At 35.0% G+C, this 23439-nt stretch overlaps 1 protein-coding gene across 1 annotated transcript in view; it reads right to left on the bottom strand.

The window, feature by feature from the left end:
- The window catches only part of LOC123550870 (two pore channel protein 2-like), a 71968-nt gene that overhangs the window by 13462 nt on the left and 35067 nt on the right, over positions 1–23439 (bottom strand). The window contains exons 10-20 of the mRNA XM_053540021.1: positions 20372–20436; positions 19503–19630; positions 16494–16612; positions 13821–13825; positions 11918–11974; positions 11514–11642; positions 7855–7901; positions 4930–5029; positions 3760–3831; positions 2509–2591; positions 1614–1677 (exon numbers count right to left, since the gene is read on the bottom strand). Coding sequence (XP_053395996.1) covers positions 1614–1677; positions 2509–2591; positions 3760–3831; positions 4930–5029; positions 7855–7901; positions 11514–11642; positions 11918–11974; positions 13821–13825; positions 16494–16612; positions 19503–19630; positions 20372–20436 — 869 coding nt within the window. The remainder of the gene's footprint in view (positions 1–1613; positions 1678–2508; positions 2592–3759; positions 3832–4929; positions 5030–7854; positions 7902–11513; positions 11643–11917; positions 11975–13820; positions 13826–16493; positions 16613–19502; positions 19631–20371; positions 20437–23439) is intronic.

Raw genomic sequence — 23439 nt, 5'->3', positions numbered from 1 at the left:
TTATGCACCTTGCGTCATATGGTGTGGGTGATGATGTTGAACAACTATTTTAAGTTTGAATCAAATCCATTCAGTAATAACAGAGACAGAGTGAAAGTGCATCAAAAATTTAACCTAAAATTCTAAGTAAAAAGGGGAAATAATTCATGAAAAATTGGTGCCAGAGTTATGCACCTTGTGTCATATGATAAGGGTAATGTTGTTGAACAATTGTTTAAGTTCGAATCAGATCCATTCAGTAATAACAGAGATAGAGTGAAAGTGAATAAAACTTTAACCTGAAATTCTAAGTAAAAAGGGGAATAATTCATGAAAAAATGTGCCAGAGTTATGCATCTTGTGTCATATGATGTGGGTGATGATGCTGAACAACTATTTTAAGTTTGAATCAAATCCATTCAGTAATAACAGAGGAAGAGTGAAAGTGCACCAAAACTTTAACCTGAAATTCTAAGTAAAAAGGGGGAATAATTCATGAAAAAATGGTGCCAGAGTTATGCACCTTGAGTCATATGATGTGGGTGATGATGTTGAACAACTATTTTAAGTCTGAATCAAATCCATTCAGTAATAACAGAGTGAAAGTGCATCAAAACTTTAACCTGAAAATCTAAGTGAAAAGGGGGGATAATTCATGAAATATTGGTGCCAGAGTTATGGCCCTTATGTCAGATGATGTGGATGATGATGAGGAATAAGTATTTCAAGTTTGAATCAAATCCATCAAGTAATTACAGAGATAAGTTGAAAAAAGAGAAAGTGCACCAAAACTTTAACCAAGGTGGGGACGCGGAAAGATGCCGACGCCGACGCTGGGGCGAGTAGGATAGCTCTCCTTATACTTCGTATAGTCGAGCTAATAAAACAAAGCCCCATGATATCAAAAGCAATCCCGTTAAGAGTTTAAGGTCCATGTTTCGGAGAAAAAAGTTTGAAGATCACCAAATCATAGAAAGAAAGCATTGTTTTACATGAAAATTAAACAGCATATAAAACATTTTTTATTATTCTACAAAACCATTGTCAATTTACTCATACATGAATTGAATTCCGGAAATGGACTGCATGAAGGGGCCACACTTCTGGACAGTTCAGCACCTTTTTAAAAAACAGTTACATTTCTTAGTTTTGATGCATTTGCAACAATGTACCAGTGTTTAAACTTATCATAACTATGTAAAACATTGTTTTTGACAATTGTTTACATTTATTTCTTTACAAATGGCATTTTATTTTAAAGGGGGGCAACTTCTTTAGAATACTTTAAGTATCCAATTCTATGGGACAGAACAGTAAACAAGTATTGGACAGATAAGTTGTTTGTCAAGATGTTGCTCGTTTACTAAAAAATTCTGTTGTTTTGTGATATACTGCTAAACCTTAAACTGATAGTAAGCCAACAATTTGTCTTATGAAGCCATATTTGCTATTTCCAATTTCGAACCCTTTCAAAGCAAATTAACCTGTATTTAGCAACAACCTGTCCTGAAACACCACTTTTGCCACTTTTGTTTCACCAGTATCACTGTTATACATGTAAATCAAAGTTTCAATAAATATCAATAACCACAATCTTCTGTAAATATTTGTCACTGTTGTAACATAATACTTACAGCAAAATCATCAAAGTTGTTTGCCCAGTAATTCAACTGTTCATATGTTCCACACACACTCTGACTAGAATACAAAATAAGTGTGTTAATTTAATCGCCATACTCAATACACAGCATTCATTCATATCAAATAATAATACAAAATTGAAATTACAGAATTCAAATAGTGATTTTCGCACAACAGTTAAGTATAAACCAAATTCAGCAAATAAAAATGATGGGGTTTTGTTCATAATACTACAGAAGTCTTCGGTATAGAGAAAAACCTACTTTGACAAAAAAGAACTATTACTGGAAAAGATTCTAGAAGCGCTTAATACCCCCAAAATTTTGCTCTGTTAGAGAAATGCTTCAGCTGAATAAAAACCAAGAGGTCATGCACATCTGTACTTCATGGTGAAAGCATGTATGAAGTTTCATTTGAATCCATCAAAAATGTTGGTGGCATTTCGAGCCACAAACGTCTATGCAGTATACATATTTTTCAGTCAAGGGTGTCTTCAATGCTTGAAACTACCAGTGTGAGCTACCAGTTTGAGCAGTGGGGTACCGGTTCCCCTCCAGGAGCCACCCAACCGGGGTTCTCGAGGCGACGGCCTTGTGGGACGGACAACAGGACAGGCGATTCCGGTTTAAAGAGAAAGAAAAAGTGCCTTGTACATCTACACTTCATGATGATCATGATGATCATATTTATTAAGTACCAATGGAATCCCTTTATAATATGTGGCAACAAATCATGCCACAATTTCTTCTGCCTGGCCAACCAGATTATCATTTAGATTTCTCTAATATACCACAATAAAGTTTGTTTGCATTATTTCAATAACATGACATGTATAAGAAATTCAAATATTTATCCTAGTTTTACTGTATTTACATATAATATGTGTACCTGGCATTGCCTTTGTCAGTTGGGAATGTTATTTTGTCCTGGAACAGTTCCATACCAAGTATTGCAAAAAAATAATATATCACCTGAAATTGTTCATGTAGATCTAGTAAGTTTTGATTTTCAATTTTTTATGAAAGATATATCATGTTAGTGAAAGCGAAAAATTGTACTTTATATATCTAATATCTTAAATCTTTAAAGGAGTATTTCAGTAACTTTTCAACTATTTTGTCTTGGTTTTTATGTACAGGACAGAGGTTAAGAAGTGAAAATCTCATCATTTGAAAATAATAGTGAGGGAGCATAGTGACTGACTGTGGTTTCTTAATAAGGAAGATTTCACTTTATAGCCTCTATCTAACTTCAAGATGTGTTCCTGCGCTCCATGCAATTCTTGAAAACTGGTGTTTTTCTCTTTATCCTCCAAATAAATCAAATTACTATTTTTACAGTTAGTCAGAATAACAATCATTTGAACTTTTAATAATTTTAAAAATAACCCACAAGCCCTAACTACTAAGCTAACCAACAAGCTAAATCTAAGCTAACTGGCAAACCAATCTACAAAACTAACTGGTATAAATCTACTACCAGTAAGCTAATCTGCAAGCTCTGTCAACTAATCTAACTGACAAGCTCTATCTACTAATCTAATTGACAAGCTCTGTCAATTAATCTAACTGACAAGCTATACCTACTAAGCTAATCTGCAAGCTCTGTCAACTAATCTAACTGACAAGCTCTATCTACTAAGCTAATCTGCAAGCTCTGTCAATTAATCTAACTGACAAGCTCTATCTACTAATCTAACTGACAAGCTCTATCTACTAATATAATTGACAACCTCTGTCAATTAATCTAACTGACAAGCTCTATCTACAAAGCTAATTGACAAGCTCTGTCAACAAATCTAACTGACAAGCTCTACCTACTAAGCTAATTGACAAGCTTTGTCAATTAATCTGACAAGCTCTATCTACTAAGCTAATTGACAAGCTCTGTCAATTAATCTAACTGACAAGCTCTATCTACTAAGCTAATTGACAAGCTCTGTCAATTAATCTAACTGACAAGCTCTATCTACTAAGCTAATTGACAAGCTCTGTCAACAAATCTAACTGACAAGCTCTATCTACTAAGCTAACTTGCAAGCTGTCTCAAAAAACGAAAACTACCATACTGTTGCCCAACTCAGATACCGCTAAAAATGAAATAACAAAAGACTGAAAAATTGTAGCTGTAGCAACTTACAATAAGGATTCCTCCAAACGATTTCAGATTCTTCACAAGATCTAATAAAGTATGTGCCACTATTGCCATAGTCTGAAACAAAACACAGTTTATTTTGTATAGAAATCCACCTAACAAAGAACTTAAAGAACAGCCATAACACTAGGAAACACTGATCTACATTACAACAAAAAGAAATTCAATGATTTTAGATGCATGACAATGCCTATTGTACTGGAATTGAATTAGCAACTTTTGATAATATATTTTATTTGTTCTGCCACATATAAAACAAGGGTCATATGGTGACTTTCCAAAGTGAGAACTTCAGACTGAAAACACATTTTTCTCAACAGCTGGAGAAGGCTAAGGCCCGCATTGGTCAATTTTACAGTATGGTTGTCTGTTATACATAGATGATCCCTATGATGTTGAAGATCAGTAGGTGAAAGATCAAGGTTACAGTGACCTACAGCCTGAAAACAGTTTACATTTAATAACTGGAGAAGGCTTTGGCCTACCATGGCCAACATTTGTAGGATGATTATCTATCATCAAATGAATTTTATTGTTTTTGGGGGTCAGTAGGTCAAAAGTTAAGGTCACATTGACCTCAAAACTGACACTAACCAGGTAAGGCTTTGGCATACAGGACAGTTGCCTGTTGTCAGTATATCACCACTTTCTTTTTGAGGGTTAGTAATTTAGTATGTCAAAGGTCAAAGTCACTGTGACCTTAAGACTTAAGATGGTTTCTGACCAGTACCTGGAGAATGTTTTTTTTTTATTGTCGGCAGCCAGCAGATGGCACGACAGAAGGAGATTGGTAAAGGTCACATTGACCTTGAGAATGAAAACAGTTTACATTCAATAAGTTCAGAAAGATTGGGTTTATGGCTGTTAAAATTACAGACTTGGTTACCTCAGACAGGCTATCATGGGGGAGATATTTGTTTCAAAAAGAGCTCTTGTCAGTAGAGCTGATACTTTCTCATAATTTAATCAGTTTCTGGCAGGTCAAAATTTTCAACAGTCTTATACATAAAAATATATTCTGGAAATAAAAAACTGCTATAAGACATTTCACATATATACTGTACAAATTTAGCAAATCATTTTTAAATTCAGTAATTAGTTTGTACATACAGAATTGAAGGTTCATATACTGAAATGTCAACCTGCAAAATTTACCTTTATATGCCATATAACACGCAGTAATCTGAACATAATGAGAATATTTATCACTCTGACAATGTTCCACAATGTAAAATTCCCGTGAGTCTCTTTCTGACTGTAAATATAAAAATAAATATATAAGTTAAGATTCACTTTATTGTCTCTTCTTCACACAAAAGTAAACATTAATAAAAATTATTTCAGCATAAATCCACAATTATCAAACACTGTACAATTCTGTGATTGTATTTTAATACAGGAATGAAACAATATCCAAAGGGAATAGCAATTTAAGTAAGAACTAGATGTGTGTCTGTACAACAACAGGTGCCACTACTTCTATCACTGTATGTGTATCTTTTACTGTCAAGGGGGCCTGGCTGGGTGAAATCCCAATTTAAACAAGAGCTCGTCGAACACGAAATGCCCCCCTTGATGCATTCAGTAATTGCACAAGGAACAGAAATTATATGCTCACTGTAAACAAAAGTTCTACCATTCTGGTTAAATCTGACCTTAACCTTTAACCTATTAACCTAACAAGAGATTACAGAGTGATCTTGGCGCCATCCACTGAGCCATTTTCGAATGTTCCAAATTTCAAGACTAGCTCAAGGTCAAAATCAAGGCCAAGTTTCATTTCGGTACAAAACAATGTGTATTGGGTCCAAATTTGAAAGCTGTGGCTTGAGAAATTGGAAAGCAGGTCACTAGATCAATTTCAAGGTCAAAGTTTCATTTTGGTAGACAGAACTTTTGAATGTGCTTCAATTTGAAAGCTGTAGTTTAAAAAAAATGTGGAAGTAGGTAACAGGTAAAAAATCAATGTCAAATTTCAATTCAGAACACACAAATATGCATGCGGTCCAAATTTGAAAGGCTGCAGCTTGAGAAATGTTGAAATTTAGGCACTAGGTCAAAATCATTTCAAATTTTATTTCGGAAACACAAAAATATGCAAGTGGTCCAAATTTGAAGCCTGTACCTTCAGAAATGGGGAAATTTATGTCACTAAGTCAATCTCAAGATCAAAGTTCATTTCAGTACACAAAACTTCTTGTGGTTCAAATTTGAAAGGCTGTGCTTGAGATATTTTAAAGTAGGTCACTAGGTCAAAATCAAGGTCAAATTTTTTTTTTGGGAACAAAAAACTATGCATGTGGTCCGATTTGATGCCTGTACCTTCAAAAATGTAAAAGGGTAGGTCACAAGGTAAATAACAAGGTCAAGTTTTTTTCGGTACACAAACCTGTGCATGTGGCCAAATTTGAAGGTGTAGCTACAAAAATGTAAATGTAGTCACTAGGCAAGATCAAGGTTCAACTCATGTCAAGGTAAATCTTGCCACCAAAACTATAAAATGTGGTCCAATTTGAATGATGTAAGTTATGGACATGAAGATTCTAAGTTTTTCCCTATATAAGTCTACATGAACCAAATGACCCCGGGGGCCCGGGCCATAATTTGACCCTAGAGGGATAATTTTTTTTAAACAAATTTGGGGGTAGAGAAACCCCCTAAAATGATGCTACATTACAAAATATAAAAGGGCCATAGTCTTTGTGGTTTGGACAAGAAGATTTTGAAAGTTTTTCCCTATATATGTCTATGTAAAACCATGTGACCCCCAGGGCGGAGCCAAATTTTTGACCCTAGGGAAATAATTTGAACAATTCTTAGTAAAGAGGCCCACTAATGATGTCATACACAAAATATCAAAGCCCTGGGGCCCTTTTTTTTGGTTTGGAAACAAGAGGTTTTTTCCCAAAGTTTTTTTCCAAATATAAGTCTTATTATAAACCTTTGTAACCCCCCCCAGGGTGGGGCCATATTTGACCCCAGGGAAATAATCTGAACAATTTTGGTAGAGGATCACTAGATTTTGCTACATTACCAATATAAAAGCCCTAGGCCCTATGATTTTGGACAAGAAGATCAGAAACCGTTTAACTGTTCCTGGCCAAATTGCAACCTTGACCTTTGCCCTTATGAACCCCAAATCAATAGGGGTCATCTGTTTGGTCATGGCCAACCTAATATAAATTTTTCTGACACTAGGCCCAAGCGTTCTTGTTTGTTTGTTTGTTTGTTTTGGGTTTAACGCCGTTTTTCAACAGTATTTCAGTCATGTAACGGCGGCAGTTAACCCTTACCAGTGTTCCTGGATTCTGTACCAGTACAAACCTTTTCCTCCGCAAGTACTGCCAACTTCCCACAGGGAATCAGAGGTGGGGACTAATGATTTCAGACACAATGTCGTTTTTTCAAATAGTCACGGGAGAACATACGCCCCCCCGGGGGATCGAACTCACGACCCCGCGATCCGTAGACCAACGCTCTTACCTACTGAGCTAAGCGGGCGGGTTCCAAGCGTTCTTGAGTCATTGCCTAGAAACCATTTTACTGTTCCTGATCACTGTGACCTTGACCTTTAACATACAGACCTCAAAATCAATAGGGGTCATCTGCTGGTCATGACCAACCTCCCTATCAACTTTCATGATCCTAGGCCTAAGCGTTCTTGAGTTATCATCCGGAAACCGTTTTACTATTCTGGGTCACTGTGACCTTGACCTTTGATATGCAGACCTCAAAATCAATAGGGGGTCATCTGCTGGTGATGACCAACCTCCCTATCAACTTTCATGATCCTAGGCCCAAGCGTTCTTGAGTTATCATCCGAAACGGATTGGTCTACATTCCGACCGACAGACAGACCGACCAACCGGCCTACCAGCAAAACAATATACCCCTCATAAAAATTAACAGGTGCACAACACATACTGAATAACAATCCTGTGAGGTTTGACGACTTCAGGTGCAATATGTTTTGAGATATGCATGATAAAAATTCAGACAGACAGATAGATGTTCCAACAAAGGCAAATCTAAGTGTCTCTAAAAAATTTAGGGGAAGCACAAAAATGTTAGATATATTACCTGAAGAATGGAAATCCGTACATGGCAACTGTAATCAATTCACTCAGCTGTATAATCAGAATACAAGATTGATCATTAATTGTTTTCTTTTGAAGACTTTAATTAGTTAATACACTACCACACTGCATAATATCATATCTATTCATCTCTGCATATTGCCAATGCCAGTACATGAGATCTGAATGGAAGTATTCTACGCAGTTGTTTAATTGTTAATAACTGAGAAGAGAGTAAAACGTAAAACTGTCAAATTCTGAATAGTCTCTTACCTTACACTAAACCAAACTTTTATGTAGAACAAACACATGCATGTAGCAAAATAATATAGCATTTATTGCTAGACATCAATCACTATTTCAAAATATTTAAATTTTGGATGGTAAAAAAATACACTGTATCAGCAAAAGAAAAGATATATTTCATTACTGAACGAACTAGAGCTATCACTAAAGGTGATGAATGTACCCCCCGCATGCACTGACACAGTACATTGCAATTTGACGAACAAGATTGCTAATTATGTGGCTGTATGTATATAGACTGTATTTACAGTAAATTTAACAAAAAACAAAGTCCATAACTATGCCAGAATATTTTATCTAAAAGAATGTAACATGCACAATGCACAAATAGGGTTGGTACTGATCACTTGTGTGAAGTTTCATTAAATTGGGGTTTTAGGGTTTGGTAGATTAGGCACGCACAAGATTGCATATGCAGACTGTATGTACATAGTATGTTAACAAGAAACAAGTCCCAAAACTCTGCAATTTTTTTCGCTGAAAGAACCTAACATGCCCCATGCACAACCTACTGTTTGTTAATGATCACTTGTGTGAAGTTTCATTAAATTGTGTCAAGGGGATGAGGAGAGATGGTGCGCACAAGATTGTGTCTATGTATATAGTATAGTAACAAAAAAACAAAGTCCCATAACTCTGCAAAATTTTTTTCTAAAAGAACCTAACATGGGCCCCCTGCACAAATACTTTGTTTCTGATCATTGTGTGAAGTTTCATTAAATTGTGTCAAGGGGATGAGGAGAGATGGTGCGCACAAGATTGTGTCTATGTATATAGTTTTAGTAACAAAAAACAAAAATCCATAACTCTGCAAATTTTTTTTCTAAAAGAACCTTTTCATGCCCTCTGCACAACTACTGTTGGTACTGATCACTTGTGTGAAGTTTCATTAAATCTGTCAAGGGGTAAGGAGAGATGGTGTGCACAAGATTGCGTCTACGGACAGACGGGCCAGACGGACAACAGACAGACAGACAGACAGACAACCTGAAACCATATACCCCCCTTACAACTTGTTTGTAGGGGGTACAATTTAAATCTTTATAAATGTATACTTAGACATGTTTGTCTACATATATCAAATATTGCATATTCCAAACACAGTCTTATATATGAGGGTTGTCCCAGAAAATTGCGAACTTTTTTTATTATTTCGAAAATAAGTGATGCATCAAATAAATATTTTTAACTGATGTTATTTCAATGTATACTATACAGGACTATAGAGTTTAAAATTGAATATCTGTCATATTATAACAAGAGGGCCATGAAGGCCCTGTATCGCTCACCTGACCTATTGACCAATCAAGATTAACATTCTGACCAAGTTTCATTAAGATATGATCAGAAATGTGGCCTCTAAAGTGTTAACAAGGTTTTCCTTTGATTCGACCTGGTGACCTAGTTTTTGACCCCACATGACCCAGATTTAAACTTGACCTAAAGATCATCAAGATTAACATTCTGACTAAGTTTCATGAAGATACAGTCATAAATGTGGCCTCTAGAGTGTTAACAAGCTTTTCCTTTGATTTGACCTAGTGACCTAGTTTTTGGCCCCACCTGACCCAGATTTTAACTTGACCTATAGAACATCAAGATTAACATCTGACCATGTTCATTAAGATATGATCATAAATGTTGGCCCCCTACAGTGTTTACCAACTTTTCCTTTGATTTGACCTGGTGACCTAGTTTTTGACCTTAATGACCCAGATTAAAACTGGACCTTGAGATCATCAAGATTAACATTCTGACCAAGTTTCATGAAGATACATCATAAATGCTGCTTCTACAGTGTTAAGAAGCTTTTCCTTTTATTTGACCTGGTGACCTAGTTTATGACCCAAGATGGAATTCGTCCAAGATTTTATTGAGGGTAACATTCTGACCAAGTTTCATTAAGATTAGGCCAAAATTGGACCTCTAAGTGGTTTAACAAGCTTTTCCTTTGTTTGACTTGGGACCTAGTTTTTGACCCAGATGACCCAATATCAAAAAATCATCCAAGATTTTATTGACGGTAACATTCTGACCAAGTTTCATAGATTGGGCCAAAATTGTGACCTCTAGTGTTAAACAAGCTTTTCCCTTTTATTTGACCCGGTGACCCTAGTTTTTGACCCCAGAAGACCCAATATCAAACCTCGTTTAAAATATCAAAAACTTGAGGATAAAATTCTGACCAAGTTTCATTAAGATTGGGCCAAAATTGTGACCTCTAGAGTATTAACAGTCAAATTGTTGACGACGAACGGACGGACAGACACAGGGCGATCACAAAAGCTCACCTTGAGCAATTTGTGCTCAGGTGAGCTAAAAATAAAATAATTATTTGATGCAGCACTTTTTTTCGAAAGAATACAAAAAAGTTCGCAATTTTCTGGGACAATCCTTGTAGTTACTGAGATATAACTGCATACTGCTAACATTCATCAGGTAACTTTAAACTGCCTCGACAGCCTAGTGGTAGAGCGTCTGCTTCGAGTGCAGGAGGTCGTGGGTTCAATTCCCTGCCGCATTATTCCAAAGACGTTAAAAATGGTACCAGTAGCTCCCTGGCTTGACGCATTGCATTAAAAGGGAAACTGGCTTCTCTTCTCTCATACCAACGTGGTGATGGATTCCATCAGGAATGAGGTGTCAAGAGTGATTAATATAAGTTATAGAACTTGCTTCACAATCGACCTAAAATAAACTACAGTTGACATTGTATTAAGAGACAACCCAAGGGACTGCTAAGAAGTGGTCTCTTAATGGATTTCAGTCATATGAAAAGAAAAGTTATTTTTAACTGTTAATGTAACTGTATTTATTATGAACATGCATGTATGGTTTAAAAATCTTTTTTAACATCGTGAACACTTTCAAAGTCCACATACCATGAAAATTATGGCTAGATTGTTTGTCAGATCGACTGATACAAAGGTTAATTGTATTCAGTCACATGCAAAACGTACTTGCTAATTACACAGATGAAGAAATGCCCGGTAGAATTTTGGTACCCAGTCGCTTAATAGATACTTTTGTCGAATATTTTAACTGTCGGGACTACATTAATGTGGTCGCTAGTCGTTTAATGGAATGAATTTAAGTACTGAAAACGTTAGGGAGGGATTTTGACCGGTCGTTTAATACAAAAATCGCTTAATAGAGGTGGTCGCAAGTATGATGTTGACTGTATGACATTTGTATAAACTAACTCTAAACAGGTAGAAGTTTATACAAGCACTATAACAATTATAGCGCTATTGTATAGATTTGCCAAGCTACACCACATAAAGGATTTGACTGGTTATAGAGATATAACTATAAACTGGTAATCTGTTACCTTAAAGGATTAAACATTAGACTTACAAGCAATATAACAACAATAGCACCATCATATAAGTTAGCCCAGCTATACCGATATCTTCTCCAACCCATACACAGTATAATGAGACTTTGCTCCACTACGTAGTATATGATGAACAGAAAATTGATGATCTGAAAGAAAAACATCAATTTGAAAATGTAGTATGGATAAAATGCATCCATTTTCACTAAGGTACAATGTGTAATATTCATTTACATCTAAAACTAACATGGTACCCATCTGAAAAACATACTGGACAAGAAAATATGTTTTTTTGAATGGCCATTTGGACTCACCATACTGTACAGAACAATGATAAATACCGGTAACCTAAATAAATGTAGTCAACATTAATATTTTTGCACAAACATCATGCAGTATCTATTGCAACAAATGTTTTACTAACCCTTAAAGTAGACTGACTGGAGTTGAGAGACTTGTCATACTGTGTTGCCAACTCAAACTGCAAGTAAAAATGACACTAAGCTGACATATCAAATGTAACAATTTCATATTCTCTTGAACAACAAACCTACGAACTAATATAGAAATACATTTTGCGTAACAATTTTTAACAAAAACAAAATCAAATATGCTCAAATGCATATTTGAAGAAAAATAAAATTTCACTTACTCTGGAATCATTAATATTCATGGGGGACTAGTTTTTGTGGATTTTGTGGTTGAGTCAGTCCACGAATTTAATCCCAACAAACAAGTAAAATTCCCATTCATTTTATGTTCAAAAGTTGAAATCCACGAATTCATATCCCCACGAAATTGCTGTTTTGACCAAAACAACGAAATTTCATGCCCACGAAATTAAATGATTTTACAGTATATAACTTGTATATGAGCTGCATAAAGATATTTCTTACAAAACTTTATAAAATCTAACATGGTTCAATGAAATAAAAATTCTGATATGACTGTTTAGCCAGAGAAGAAGGAAGACAAGAATATGTAGCGAACAAAGTTCAGTTCTGTATTACACTTGAATAGAAAGGAAGCTAAAAAGCTCCTGAATAATTAAGTTTCTCAGTCTGTAATTTTCCTTAGTCATTTATGAGAAAAACTGACTTTTTGTTTCATTGTTTAATTTTTCTTTTTGCGATGAATTTATTAAAATAAAATGTTTTCTTTTAACAACAATCAGGTCTAGTAATAACAAGTTTATACAAATATTCAAAGCTTGGTTGAAATTTAAATTTTAAACTTTTTAATTTCCTTTTTTCTTTTTACAGCTGACTATTTAAAATTTTAAGTTTGGTTGAAAGAAGACTGGCTATTACTAAGTTAGTTTGAGTTCTCTTCCAGTAGAAAACAAGAGCACCGCCTTGAGCACTAGAAATATTGTCCTACCCATGATTTTCTAAGTCTAAAAAGGGCCATCATTCTTGCAAAAAGCAGGATGGAGTTATGTTTCTTGATGTACAGTGTCCACTTATGATGGTGAAAAACTGTTGCAAGTTTTAAAGCAATAGCTTTGATAGTTTATGAGAAAAGTTGACTTAAACAATACTCAACCAAGAAAATGATTTTCTAAGTCCAAAAGGGGCAATAATTATTGCAAAAAGCAGGATGAAGTTATGTTGCTTGCTGTACAGGGTCAGCTTATGATGGTGAACAAGTGTTGCAAGTTTCAAAGCAATAGCTTTGATAGTTTAAGAGAAAAAGTTGACCTAAACATAAAACTTAACCAAGAAATCTGATATTTGCTAAGTCCAAAAGGGGCCATAAATCTTGCAAAAAGCAGGATGGAGTTATGTTTCTTGCTGTACAGGGTCAGCTTATGATGGTGAACAAGTGTTGCAAGTTTTAAAGCAATAGCTTTGATAGTTTAGGACATAAGCTGACCTAAACATAAAACTTAACCAAGAAAACTGATTTTCTAAGTCCAAAAGGGGCAATAATTCTTGCAAAAAGCAAGATGGAGTTATGTTTCTTGATGTACAGGGTCTACTTATGATGGTGAACAAGTATTCCAAGTTTCAAAGCAATAGCTTTGATAGTTTAGGAGAAAAGTTGACCTAAACATAAAACTTAACCAAGAAATCTGATATTTTCTAAGTACAAAAGGGGCCATAAATCTTGCAAAAAGCAAGATGGAGTTATGTTTCTTGCTATACTGGGTCAGCTTATGATGATGAACAAGTATTCTAAGATTCAAAGCAATAGCTTTGATAGTTTAGGAGAAAAGCTGACCTAAACATAAAACTTAACCAGGCAACGCCGATGCCGACGCCGACAACCGCTCAAGTGATGACAATAACTCATCATTTTTTTTTCAAAAAATCAGATGAGCTAACAAGTACTAGCAATATACAAGGAGATTAAATTCTAGTAATTTAACATGATTGTGATTTGAGAAAAGTATCTATGAAATTCTGAAACTTGGCTGGTAGGCCGAGGTACAGAAAATAATGTATCCCTATTAAAGAACCAGGTGTAGAACAGGCATGAGACCCCCACCACTGCAAAATCTCCCCTTGAAATATTTCCAGATGAAATTGTAAACTTAACCTGCTGGGACAAAATATTTTACTATAAAATTGGTGTTCTTACAAAATATCTAATAATGACAAGTCCACTGCTTTCAGCAGAATGCAGAAACAGATTTTTTTTAGCAACAAGGTAAAAAAGAAATTTTAGAAACTTCTGAATAAAAAATTTAGGACATTTCTACCATCTTCATTTTTAACCAGGAGTAAGTTTTTTTTTCTTTAAATTTGCAAAAAACTTAAGACTACAGTTTAGTACATGCAGTTTTTTACATACCTCCAAAAAAAAATAAAAAGAAAATTTCATATCTACTAAAAAAAAAAAACCTTGTAAAAATCCCTTTAAAGTTTCACACTACCTAATAGGATAAATTAGTTTTCAGTTTTTTGGGCTTTAAATTTTTATTTTAACATATTGAACAAAGCCATATTCGCATTAATGAGCATTCCCTAAATATAGCTGGTTTTAAATAATGTAATAATGTACAGTGGAAGAAAGTTTCATACTCGGTTAACATAATTTTGTTCAATTTGGCGGGATACAAAAAAAGGGGGAAAAATAAAACTTTCTTTTGTGAATATAAAAATTTTATTAAAAAAATTGACTGCAATTTAAACTATTTTTTTCTTTAGAAGGCTCAGAAATTTAAAATACGAAAAGTTAAGTTGTCCCAAAGCACCCCGGGATATAAAACCCCACTTGACAAAGCCATAAATTTTCCCAAAATTAACTAAAAATATTTATGGCACACAATTTTCTGCGGGGCATCCAAAATGTCGGGATGTTGGAACCATCGATACTGGGTTTTTCCAAAAAATAATATTTGACCATAACAAAAAAAAAAGCATAAAAAGTAAAGTAAAGTATTTTTTATAGGTGATCCTACTAAAAGGGCCACCCCAAGTTTTGGCTAAAGACACCAACAAACATTGAACACATTACTTCCCGATTCCAAATTTTTTAATGCCAGGAAACCAGGCGGGTAGGCAATCGGTAACCATTTTTTAAAAATAGCGGGGCGGCTCCCCAAACCAGTCTTTTTTTCCATAAAAAAACCCCCCCCTTTGACAGGGCTAAAACCTCCCGACCCCCCGTTTGCGGGGCAGGTCCCTTTTATTCATTGGGCCACTGCAGTTTGGGTATAAAAAAATTTAAAGTGAAAAAGACAGAATTAAAAAACAATCAAAATTTTTTTTTGTATTTTTTTTCAAACGGGTTTTAATAATTAAACAAGGGGAGTCATTTAACATCAAAAATTGTACTGCAATTTTTTTGTACCAAACTCTTGGGTTACTGTGTAAAACCCTTTTTTAAATTTTCCCTAAATGTTGCAGTATCAATAAATTAAAATAGTAACTCATACCTTTAAATTCAAAATCCCCCAAAAATCCTTAAATATATAATTACCTACAAATATCAGTTAAAGGGGCTTTAAAATAACTGGGAAAAAAAACATCTAGTCCCCCTCCATAACTCTAACACTTCGGGTTTTGGTACTGGTAGGTGTCCTCCATTAAATTAAAAAACCTTTAGTAAAAGTTTTAGCAAAGAAATTAAAAAAAAGGCGAAACATTACCTCTGTGTTTTTTTTATCCCAAATTTCCCCATGCCAGAAAAAGAGAGAAAAATTTTTTCCCGATAACATCTGATTTTTGTTATAAAACCCCGTCTTTTTTCTGAAAAATAATGCTCATGAAAGCCTTGGGGGTCCAGTAGGGGGTGAAAATAAAAACCCCCGCTGATTTTAGAAATGCTTAAATTTTAAAATGTTCACAGCCAAAATTTAAACTAATGCCCACAGGCAAAAATTTTCAAGCCCCCCTTTTTCCCCTAACTGTGACCTTTAAAATAAGAAATCCACCTCATTGAGTTAAACATTCATGCCAAAAAAAAAACAAGATTCCCCAATACATGCAAAGTTATGGGGCCCGGGCAAGACCTTTCATGAAACCTTTGCCCTCCGTGACCCCCGACCAAAAGAATGGAACCGGGTTTTCGCATGACACTCTGTCTCACTAAGGTTAAAATTCTTGCCAAATATAAACAAGTTCCCCCAAAGAAAGTCAAAAAATTGGTCGGGCAAGATCGAAAATGACCTTTGCCCCCCCCAAATGGGGACCTTGACCTTTTTAGACCGGAAACCGGGGTTTTCGGTTAACCCTTTTTGACAAATATCAACCAAAATTACCCTTTTGGCAAAGTTATTGAAAGAAAAAACAAAACCAGATTTGGGTGCACGGGCATACAACAAACAGCCATTTAACAACTAAGTCTTCGCTTCCGCAAACCGGGTCGACCCAAAAAAACGACAAAATTTAAAAAAATGAGACCTAAAATTGGGAACTTTTTTGAGGTTTTTTTTTACCTACCTACATTTGGTAGGTTTTCCCACGTGAACATAGCAAAAAAAAAGGACCTAAAGAATACAAACAATGCAGAATTTTAAAACAAATTATCAAACAAATAAAATAAATATTCACAAAAAAACCATGTTAAAGAAGATATATGTCCACTTACATCAACTAGTATTACTTTCATCTCCTCTGATATTTTAGCTCTAGATACAACAAGTTTCAAGTCTCGTACATTCACACCATCACTGAAAATTGACAAAAGGGAAATTGTACAAATAATGAATATTTCAAACAAACTAAATATAATTATTAAATTATCAAAACAAGAAAATTCCCCAAATAGGATAAAAGTTTTACCCTTGAAAAACATTCTCTATTTAACATAACATATATTTTATTTGGCATTAAACTGCAATAGCACATTTATAGCCACAATATTCATACATGTAATGTGTAAATACATAATCAAGTTTCACAACTTCTTTAACCGTTTTACAGAGAAATTCCTGTTAATACACAGACTATATATCATCAAAATTTTATGAAACGGAGATCTCAGTTCAGTACAACAAAAATAATAGGAACATTCATTGCGATGTGGTACATCATATATGATGTTAATATAAGTATATAACAAGAGCACCGCCTTGCGGGTGCTGACGCTCATCTGATTTTTTTTGTGTAATAGAAATATTGTCCTACCCATGATTTTCTAAGTCTAAAAAGGGCCATCATTCTTGCAAAAAGCAGGATAGAGTTATGTTTCTTGATGTACAGTGTCCACTTATGATGGTGAAAAAACTGTTGCAAGTTTTAAACAATAGCTTTGATAGTTTATGAGAAAAGTTGACTTAAACAAATACTCACCAAGAAAATGATTTTCTAAGTCCAAAAGGGGCAATAATTATTGCAAAAATCAGGATGGAGTTACGCTGCTTGCTGTACAGGGTCAGCTTATGATGGTGAACAAGTGTTGCAAGTTTCAAAGCAATAGCTTTAATAGTTTAAGAGAAAAAGTTGACCTAAACATAAAACTTAACCAAGAAATCTGATATTTTCTAAGTCCAAAAGGGGCCATAAATCTTGCAAAAAGCAGAATGGAGTTATGTTTCTTGCTGTACAGGGTCAACTTATGATGGTGAACAAGTGTTGCAAGTTTTAAAGCAATAGCTTTGATAGTTTAGGATAAAAGCTGACCTAAACAAAAACTTAACCAAGAAAACTGATTTCTAAGTCCAAAAGGGGCAATAAATCTTGTAAAAAAGCAAGATGGAGTTATGTTTCTTGCTGTACAGGGTCAGCTTATGATGGTGAACAAGTATTCCAAGTTTCAAAGCAATAGCTTTGACAGTTTGGAGAAAATTGACCTAAACATAAAACTTAACCAAGAAATCTGACATTTTCTAAGTACAAAAGGGGCCATAAATCTTGCAAAAAGCAAGATGGAGTTATGTTTCTTGCTATACAGGTCAGCTTATGATGGTGAACAGTATTCCAAGTTTCAAAGCAATAGCTTTGATAGTTTAGGAGAAAAGCTGACCTAAACATAAAACTTAACCAGGCAACGCCGACGCAGACGCCGACGCCGACAACCGCTCAAGTGATGACAATAACTCATCATTTTTTTTCAAAAAATCAGATGAGCTAAAAATCAATAAAGAATTTCACATTATTACACAATATACATATAATGTAACACACTGAAGTCATATTTCAATGTATTATGACATTCATACATGACGCTCTTTGAACGCAAAATATAAATATTTCGCAACACTATTTAATATTCTATGACTTTTGGAAGACATCAATTATTCAAATTTCTTTAATGTTGGCCGTTTATACCTAAATTAATATGACTTTTACTAGATATCCAAGTTTCTTGCAAAAATATTATGTCATACTTTCTAATAATATCAACAAAGTCAAGGTCATGTATCTTTCGTGCTAATCCGTGCACATTCCAAGAAAGTATTATGATGTCTTTCTCATGACTTTCCTATTTCGCACTGTATGTTTGGTCATAGATCTTACCGTCCACGTATTTCTTTGTGATTCTGTTGTTTACGTATAGTTTATTTCTGACAATCCGTTTACTGTTTCCGTTTTCTTGTTTGCTTTTGGCGTGTTCCCTAAAGGCCTTTCTGGCGTTTCTGTATTGTTGAGGCATTTACAAAATGCATTTATATTTTCAAAATGAGTGTCAGTTTGGTCTCAATGTGTCATTCCTAACTCAAGTTATCAAGCTGAAACACCATACAAGTCTATATCAAAAGTACCTCATTTCTGACAGAAGTTGTTTGAGTAAACAACATTCTAAATTTTAAGAACTGTATAACAATGACCTTGACCCAAGCAAACCAAAATGCAACTGAACCATGGACTATTTGCAATATATCTAAGTACCAAGTTTAGTGTAAAGTTTTATGTCTCATTCCTTACTGAAGTTACTAATCAAGAACTTTTTTTCTAGTTTTAAAAACACTGCCACTCACCTAAACCAAAACAACCAACAATACATCTGGATTCTGGTCTCCATGAAAACTACCTATTGTACCAAGTTTGGTCTTAATTTCTCACTCCTGATTGAAAACCATTTTTCTACATTAAGTAACAGTGACCTTGACCCAAACTGCCTAAATTACAACCAAAACATTGTTCCCTAATAAAACGACCTAACTGCCAGGTTGGATAATTTGATTCCTAGCTGTAGTGTGAGAAAATCAGTTTTTACTTTTCAGTCACAGTGATCTTGATCTTGACCAAGCAACCCAAAATACAACTAAAACCCTGGCATCCCTGCAAGCTTCCTAAATTCCAAGTTTGGTCACAAGTTAAGTTTAGAAGTTAAACAGAAGCAGAAACAATTTTCAATTTTTAATAACAGTAACCTTGACCTTGACCCCAGTGGTCAGAACACATACCTGTTTCCTAGAAAGCTACATATGTACTAAGTTTGATCACAATATTTATATTTACAAAAACATGTTTTATTAAGTCCTTTAATCCCATTTCATTTTTTCATATATCAGCCCAAATTTGAGGTCCAAAATGAGATGGGACAGACTTTAGTGAAATACATGTTGCAGCTGGAACAGAAAATTCATAAGCATTAAATAAAAGGCAATTACTCACTTGAGAACATCAAATAACTCATTTATCTCTATAGACGACTGATTCATTGGCACTGTTTTGTTCTTCAGGGCTTCAAAAGCTGCTCTCTGTCCAAGTCTACGTCTCATCAAACTGCTCTGCATGGAATTCTGTGGGTGAAGTTAAGTATAACTTGAGAGGGAGGGAGCTTTTTCGGAAAAAAACACATGTCTTCCAGGGTATTAGAATATAGGATGTTGTAGTAAATGTAAACATATACAGAGAAACATACATTGAAAATTATGAATGGGGCTATGCAGACTTTATATAGAGGAAGGATTATATAGAGGAAGGGTGACATAAGAACATTTCAGTAGAATCATAATGAAATCAGGTTAGCAGCAGTTCAACTTCTCTGCTAATATATAGGGAAAATCTGTCCCATCATTTTTTAACAATGCAGAATAATTTGAAGGAGTTTGAGAGAGGTTCACCAAAGAAACATTTTTGTGAAATTATTCTGAAAAAAAAGCAGTTCCTGACAAAAAGGTTCTCAAGATTTTGCTTTTAGTAAAGTGACAAAAGAAAAACTTGCCTCTGCCCTCATCCCACCCCCACTGCAGATATCTTCTTTTAGTATAGAGTTATCTGAAAGAATTTGGTAGATCGCCCAAGGATCATTTGTGTGAGATTATTTTGAAATCAGGCCAGCAGTTCCAGAGGAGAAAAATTTTAAGGTTTTCCATATACAGAAAACTAGCTCCGCAACCTGAAGTCAGGTTTCCAACATGGTGAGGGTGAAGTGATCTTAACTACTTGGCAGCAAACAACCTTATTCAAATAAGGGTGTGTATTATACATGGGTGCGCATTATACACAGGTATCTACGGTAGTTAAACAATTTGACTCACCAGAAAATATCCTCTGAATTGATTGTATATGATGGCAGTCAACATGTTCATGAAGCAATATAAACCTGCAAAAACATAAAGATATATGCAATAAAACTGAATTTTTTAGATACATGCCTTAAAACAGAAACTTTAAAATATATGCCATAAAACTGAAATTTTGAGATATATGCCAAAAACCTGAAACTTTAAGACATATGCCATAAAGCTGAACCTTTAAGATATATGCTATAAAACTGAAACTTTTAGATATATGCCATAAAACTGAAACTTTAAGATATCTGCCATAAAACTGATTATGCCATAAAATTGAAACTTATGCTCAGACAGCAGAAACAGGCTTTCAAACAGAATGTGAATTGCTTCCCAGGCAAGGCAAAGAGTTATTCAATCTCCACCATGGATTCAAAAGTGGAAGTTGTCATTTACTTGCGTAGAACAGTCAGTGCTGGTACGAAACCTACAAACACTGGTAAGGGTTACTGACTGCCCTTAGATAATTAAAATACTGTGGGGAAATTGGATAAAACCAAAAACAAACAAAAAAACCTCAATACCAAATTGGACAAAAGAGTTGTCAGTAGACAACTGAGCTCGCAACTGATGATTTATAAAAAGGTTAAACGGATGAAGGGAATAGCAAGAAATAACATCGTAAAACACAAGAAACTGAAAGACAAAGCAGAAAAACTAGAATGTGTCTGTAGGACACAGGGTTTGCCCCCACTGGTACATTTGTCACAAATAAGGGGAAATCATTCAAATGTTTGCAGTCTTAATGGGGTATAGCCTCAAAAAAATATTATGAAATGGATTCATTATTCTATACCATATACTTTTTGAGCTATGAGCATCACAAACAAAAAATCCACTATTTTGGCTATTTCAAGGGCCATAACTCTGTAATAAATGCTAAAATTCTCAAGAAGAATGCCAAGTGTGCAAGGTCACATTATGATAAAGACTCAAGCAAGGTTTCATGAATTTACTTTAAATACTTTTCGAGCGAGGCACATAATTAGGTGAAAATGTGCATTTTTTTACTATTTCAGGGGCCATAACTCTGGAAATAGGGGGCGGACCCAGATGCAAAATAGGAGGTACGCAAGCTCATATCATGATAAAGATTCATGCAAGTTTTCATCAATTTATATCAAATACTTTTTGAGCTAGGCGTGTCACAAGGTGAAAATATGCATTTTTGACTATTTCAGGGGCCATAACTCTAGAAATAGGGGGCGGATCCTGATGAAAAATAGGAGGTGCGCAAGTTCATATCATGATAAAGACTCATGCAAGGTTTCATGAATCTATATCATATACTTTTTGAGCTAGGCGTGTCACAAGGTGAAAATGTGCATTTTTTACTATTTCAGGGGCCATAACTCTAAAAATAGGGGGCGGAGCCAGACGAAAAATAGGAGGTGCACAAGTTCATACCATGATAAAGACTCATGCAAGGTTTCATCAATTTATATCAAACACTTTTTGAGCTAGGTGTGTCACAAGGTGAAAATATGCATTTTTGACTATTTCAGGAGCCATAACTCTAGAAATAGGGGGCAGACCCAGATGAAAGATAGGAGGTGCGCAAGTTCATATCATGATTAAGACTCATGCAAAGTTTCATGAATCTGTATCAAATACTTTTTGAGCTAGGCTTGTCATAAGGTGAAAATGTGCATTTTTGACTATTTCAGGGTCCATAACTCTAAAATTAGGGGGCAGAGCCAGACGAAAAATAGAAGGTGCGCAAATTCATATCATGATAAAGACTCAGGCAAGGTTTCAATAATTGATAACAAATACTTTTTGAGCTAGGCGTGTCACGAACTTCGGACGGACGCACGGACAAGAGCAAATCTATATGCCCCCACCACACATGGGGGGCACAAAAATACTTGTTTTGCCTCTCTGGGAAAATGAAAGCAAAAGTTATGATGCCTAGGTATTTTTCTTGGTATTATTATGGGGGCAGCATGTGGTTCTGATGAAAAATAACACAGAATATGAGCTTGCCAAAAGTCATAAACAAACAAGGTGTCTAGAACAGACACCAAAATCTGGGGTTAGCAATAGCTCCCTGGACAGGTAGATATTTCTGTCCACAGAGAGTAGAGAAGATTAAGTATTTCCCTGTAATACAACAAAGACCAGCTATTAACAGATATTTTCACAACCCTGACTACCAAAAAACACGAGGACCATGATGGTCCTGAATCGCTCACCTCTTCCCACATGACCCAGTTTTGAGTATGACGTCGTTTTTTCTATTATTTGACATAGTGACCTAGTTTTTGAGCTCATGTGACCCAGTTTTGAACTTGACCTAGATATTGTCAAGATAAAAATTCTGACCAATTTTCATGAAGTTCCATTGAAAAATATGGTCTCTAGAGAGGTCACAAGGTTTTTCTATTATTTGACCTATTGACCTAGTTTTCGAAGGTACGTGACCCTGTTTTGAACTTTATCTAGATATCATCAAGGTGAACATTCTCACTAATCTTCATGAAGATCTCATGAAAAATATGGCCTCTAGAGAGGTCACAAGGTTTTTCTATTTTTATACCTACTAGCCTAGTTTTTGACCGCACGTGACCCAGTTTCGAAATGGACCTAGATATCATCAAGTTGAACATTCAGATCAATTTTCATGAAGATCCATTGAAAAATATGCTACTGACACAGTTTTTGACCGCAGTTGACCCAGTTTCAAACTTGACCTAGATATCATCAAGATGAACATTCAGACCAAGTTTCATACAGATCCCATGAAAAGTATGGCCTCTAGAGAGGTCACAATGTTTTTTTTTATTATTTGACCTTCTGACCTAGTTTTTTAAGGCACGTGACCCAGTTTCAAACTTGACCTAGATATCATCAAGGTGAACATTCTGACTAATTTTCATGAAGATCCATTCAAGGGTATGGCCTTTAGAGAGGTCACAAGGTTTTTCTATTTCAAGACCTACTGACCCAGTTTTTGATCGCAGTTGACCCAGTTTCAAACTTGAACTATATATCATCAAGATAAACTTTCAGACCAACTTTCATACAGATCCCAT

Source organism: Mercenaria mercenaria, chromosome 4 (genome assembly GCF_021730395.1).
Source record: "Mercenaria mercenaria strain notata chromosome 4, MADL_Memer_1, whole genome shotgun sequence".
In the NCBI taxonomy this organism is placed as follows: Eukaryota; Metazoa; Mollusca; class Bivalvia; order Venerida; family Veneridae; genus Mercenaria; species Mercenaria mercenaria.
This window is presented reverse-complemented; position numbering and strand designations above follow the sequence as displayed.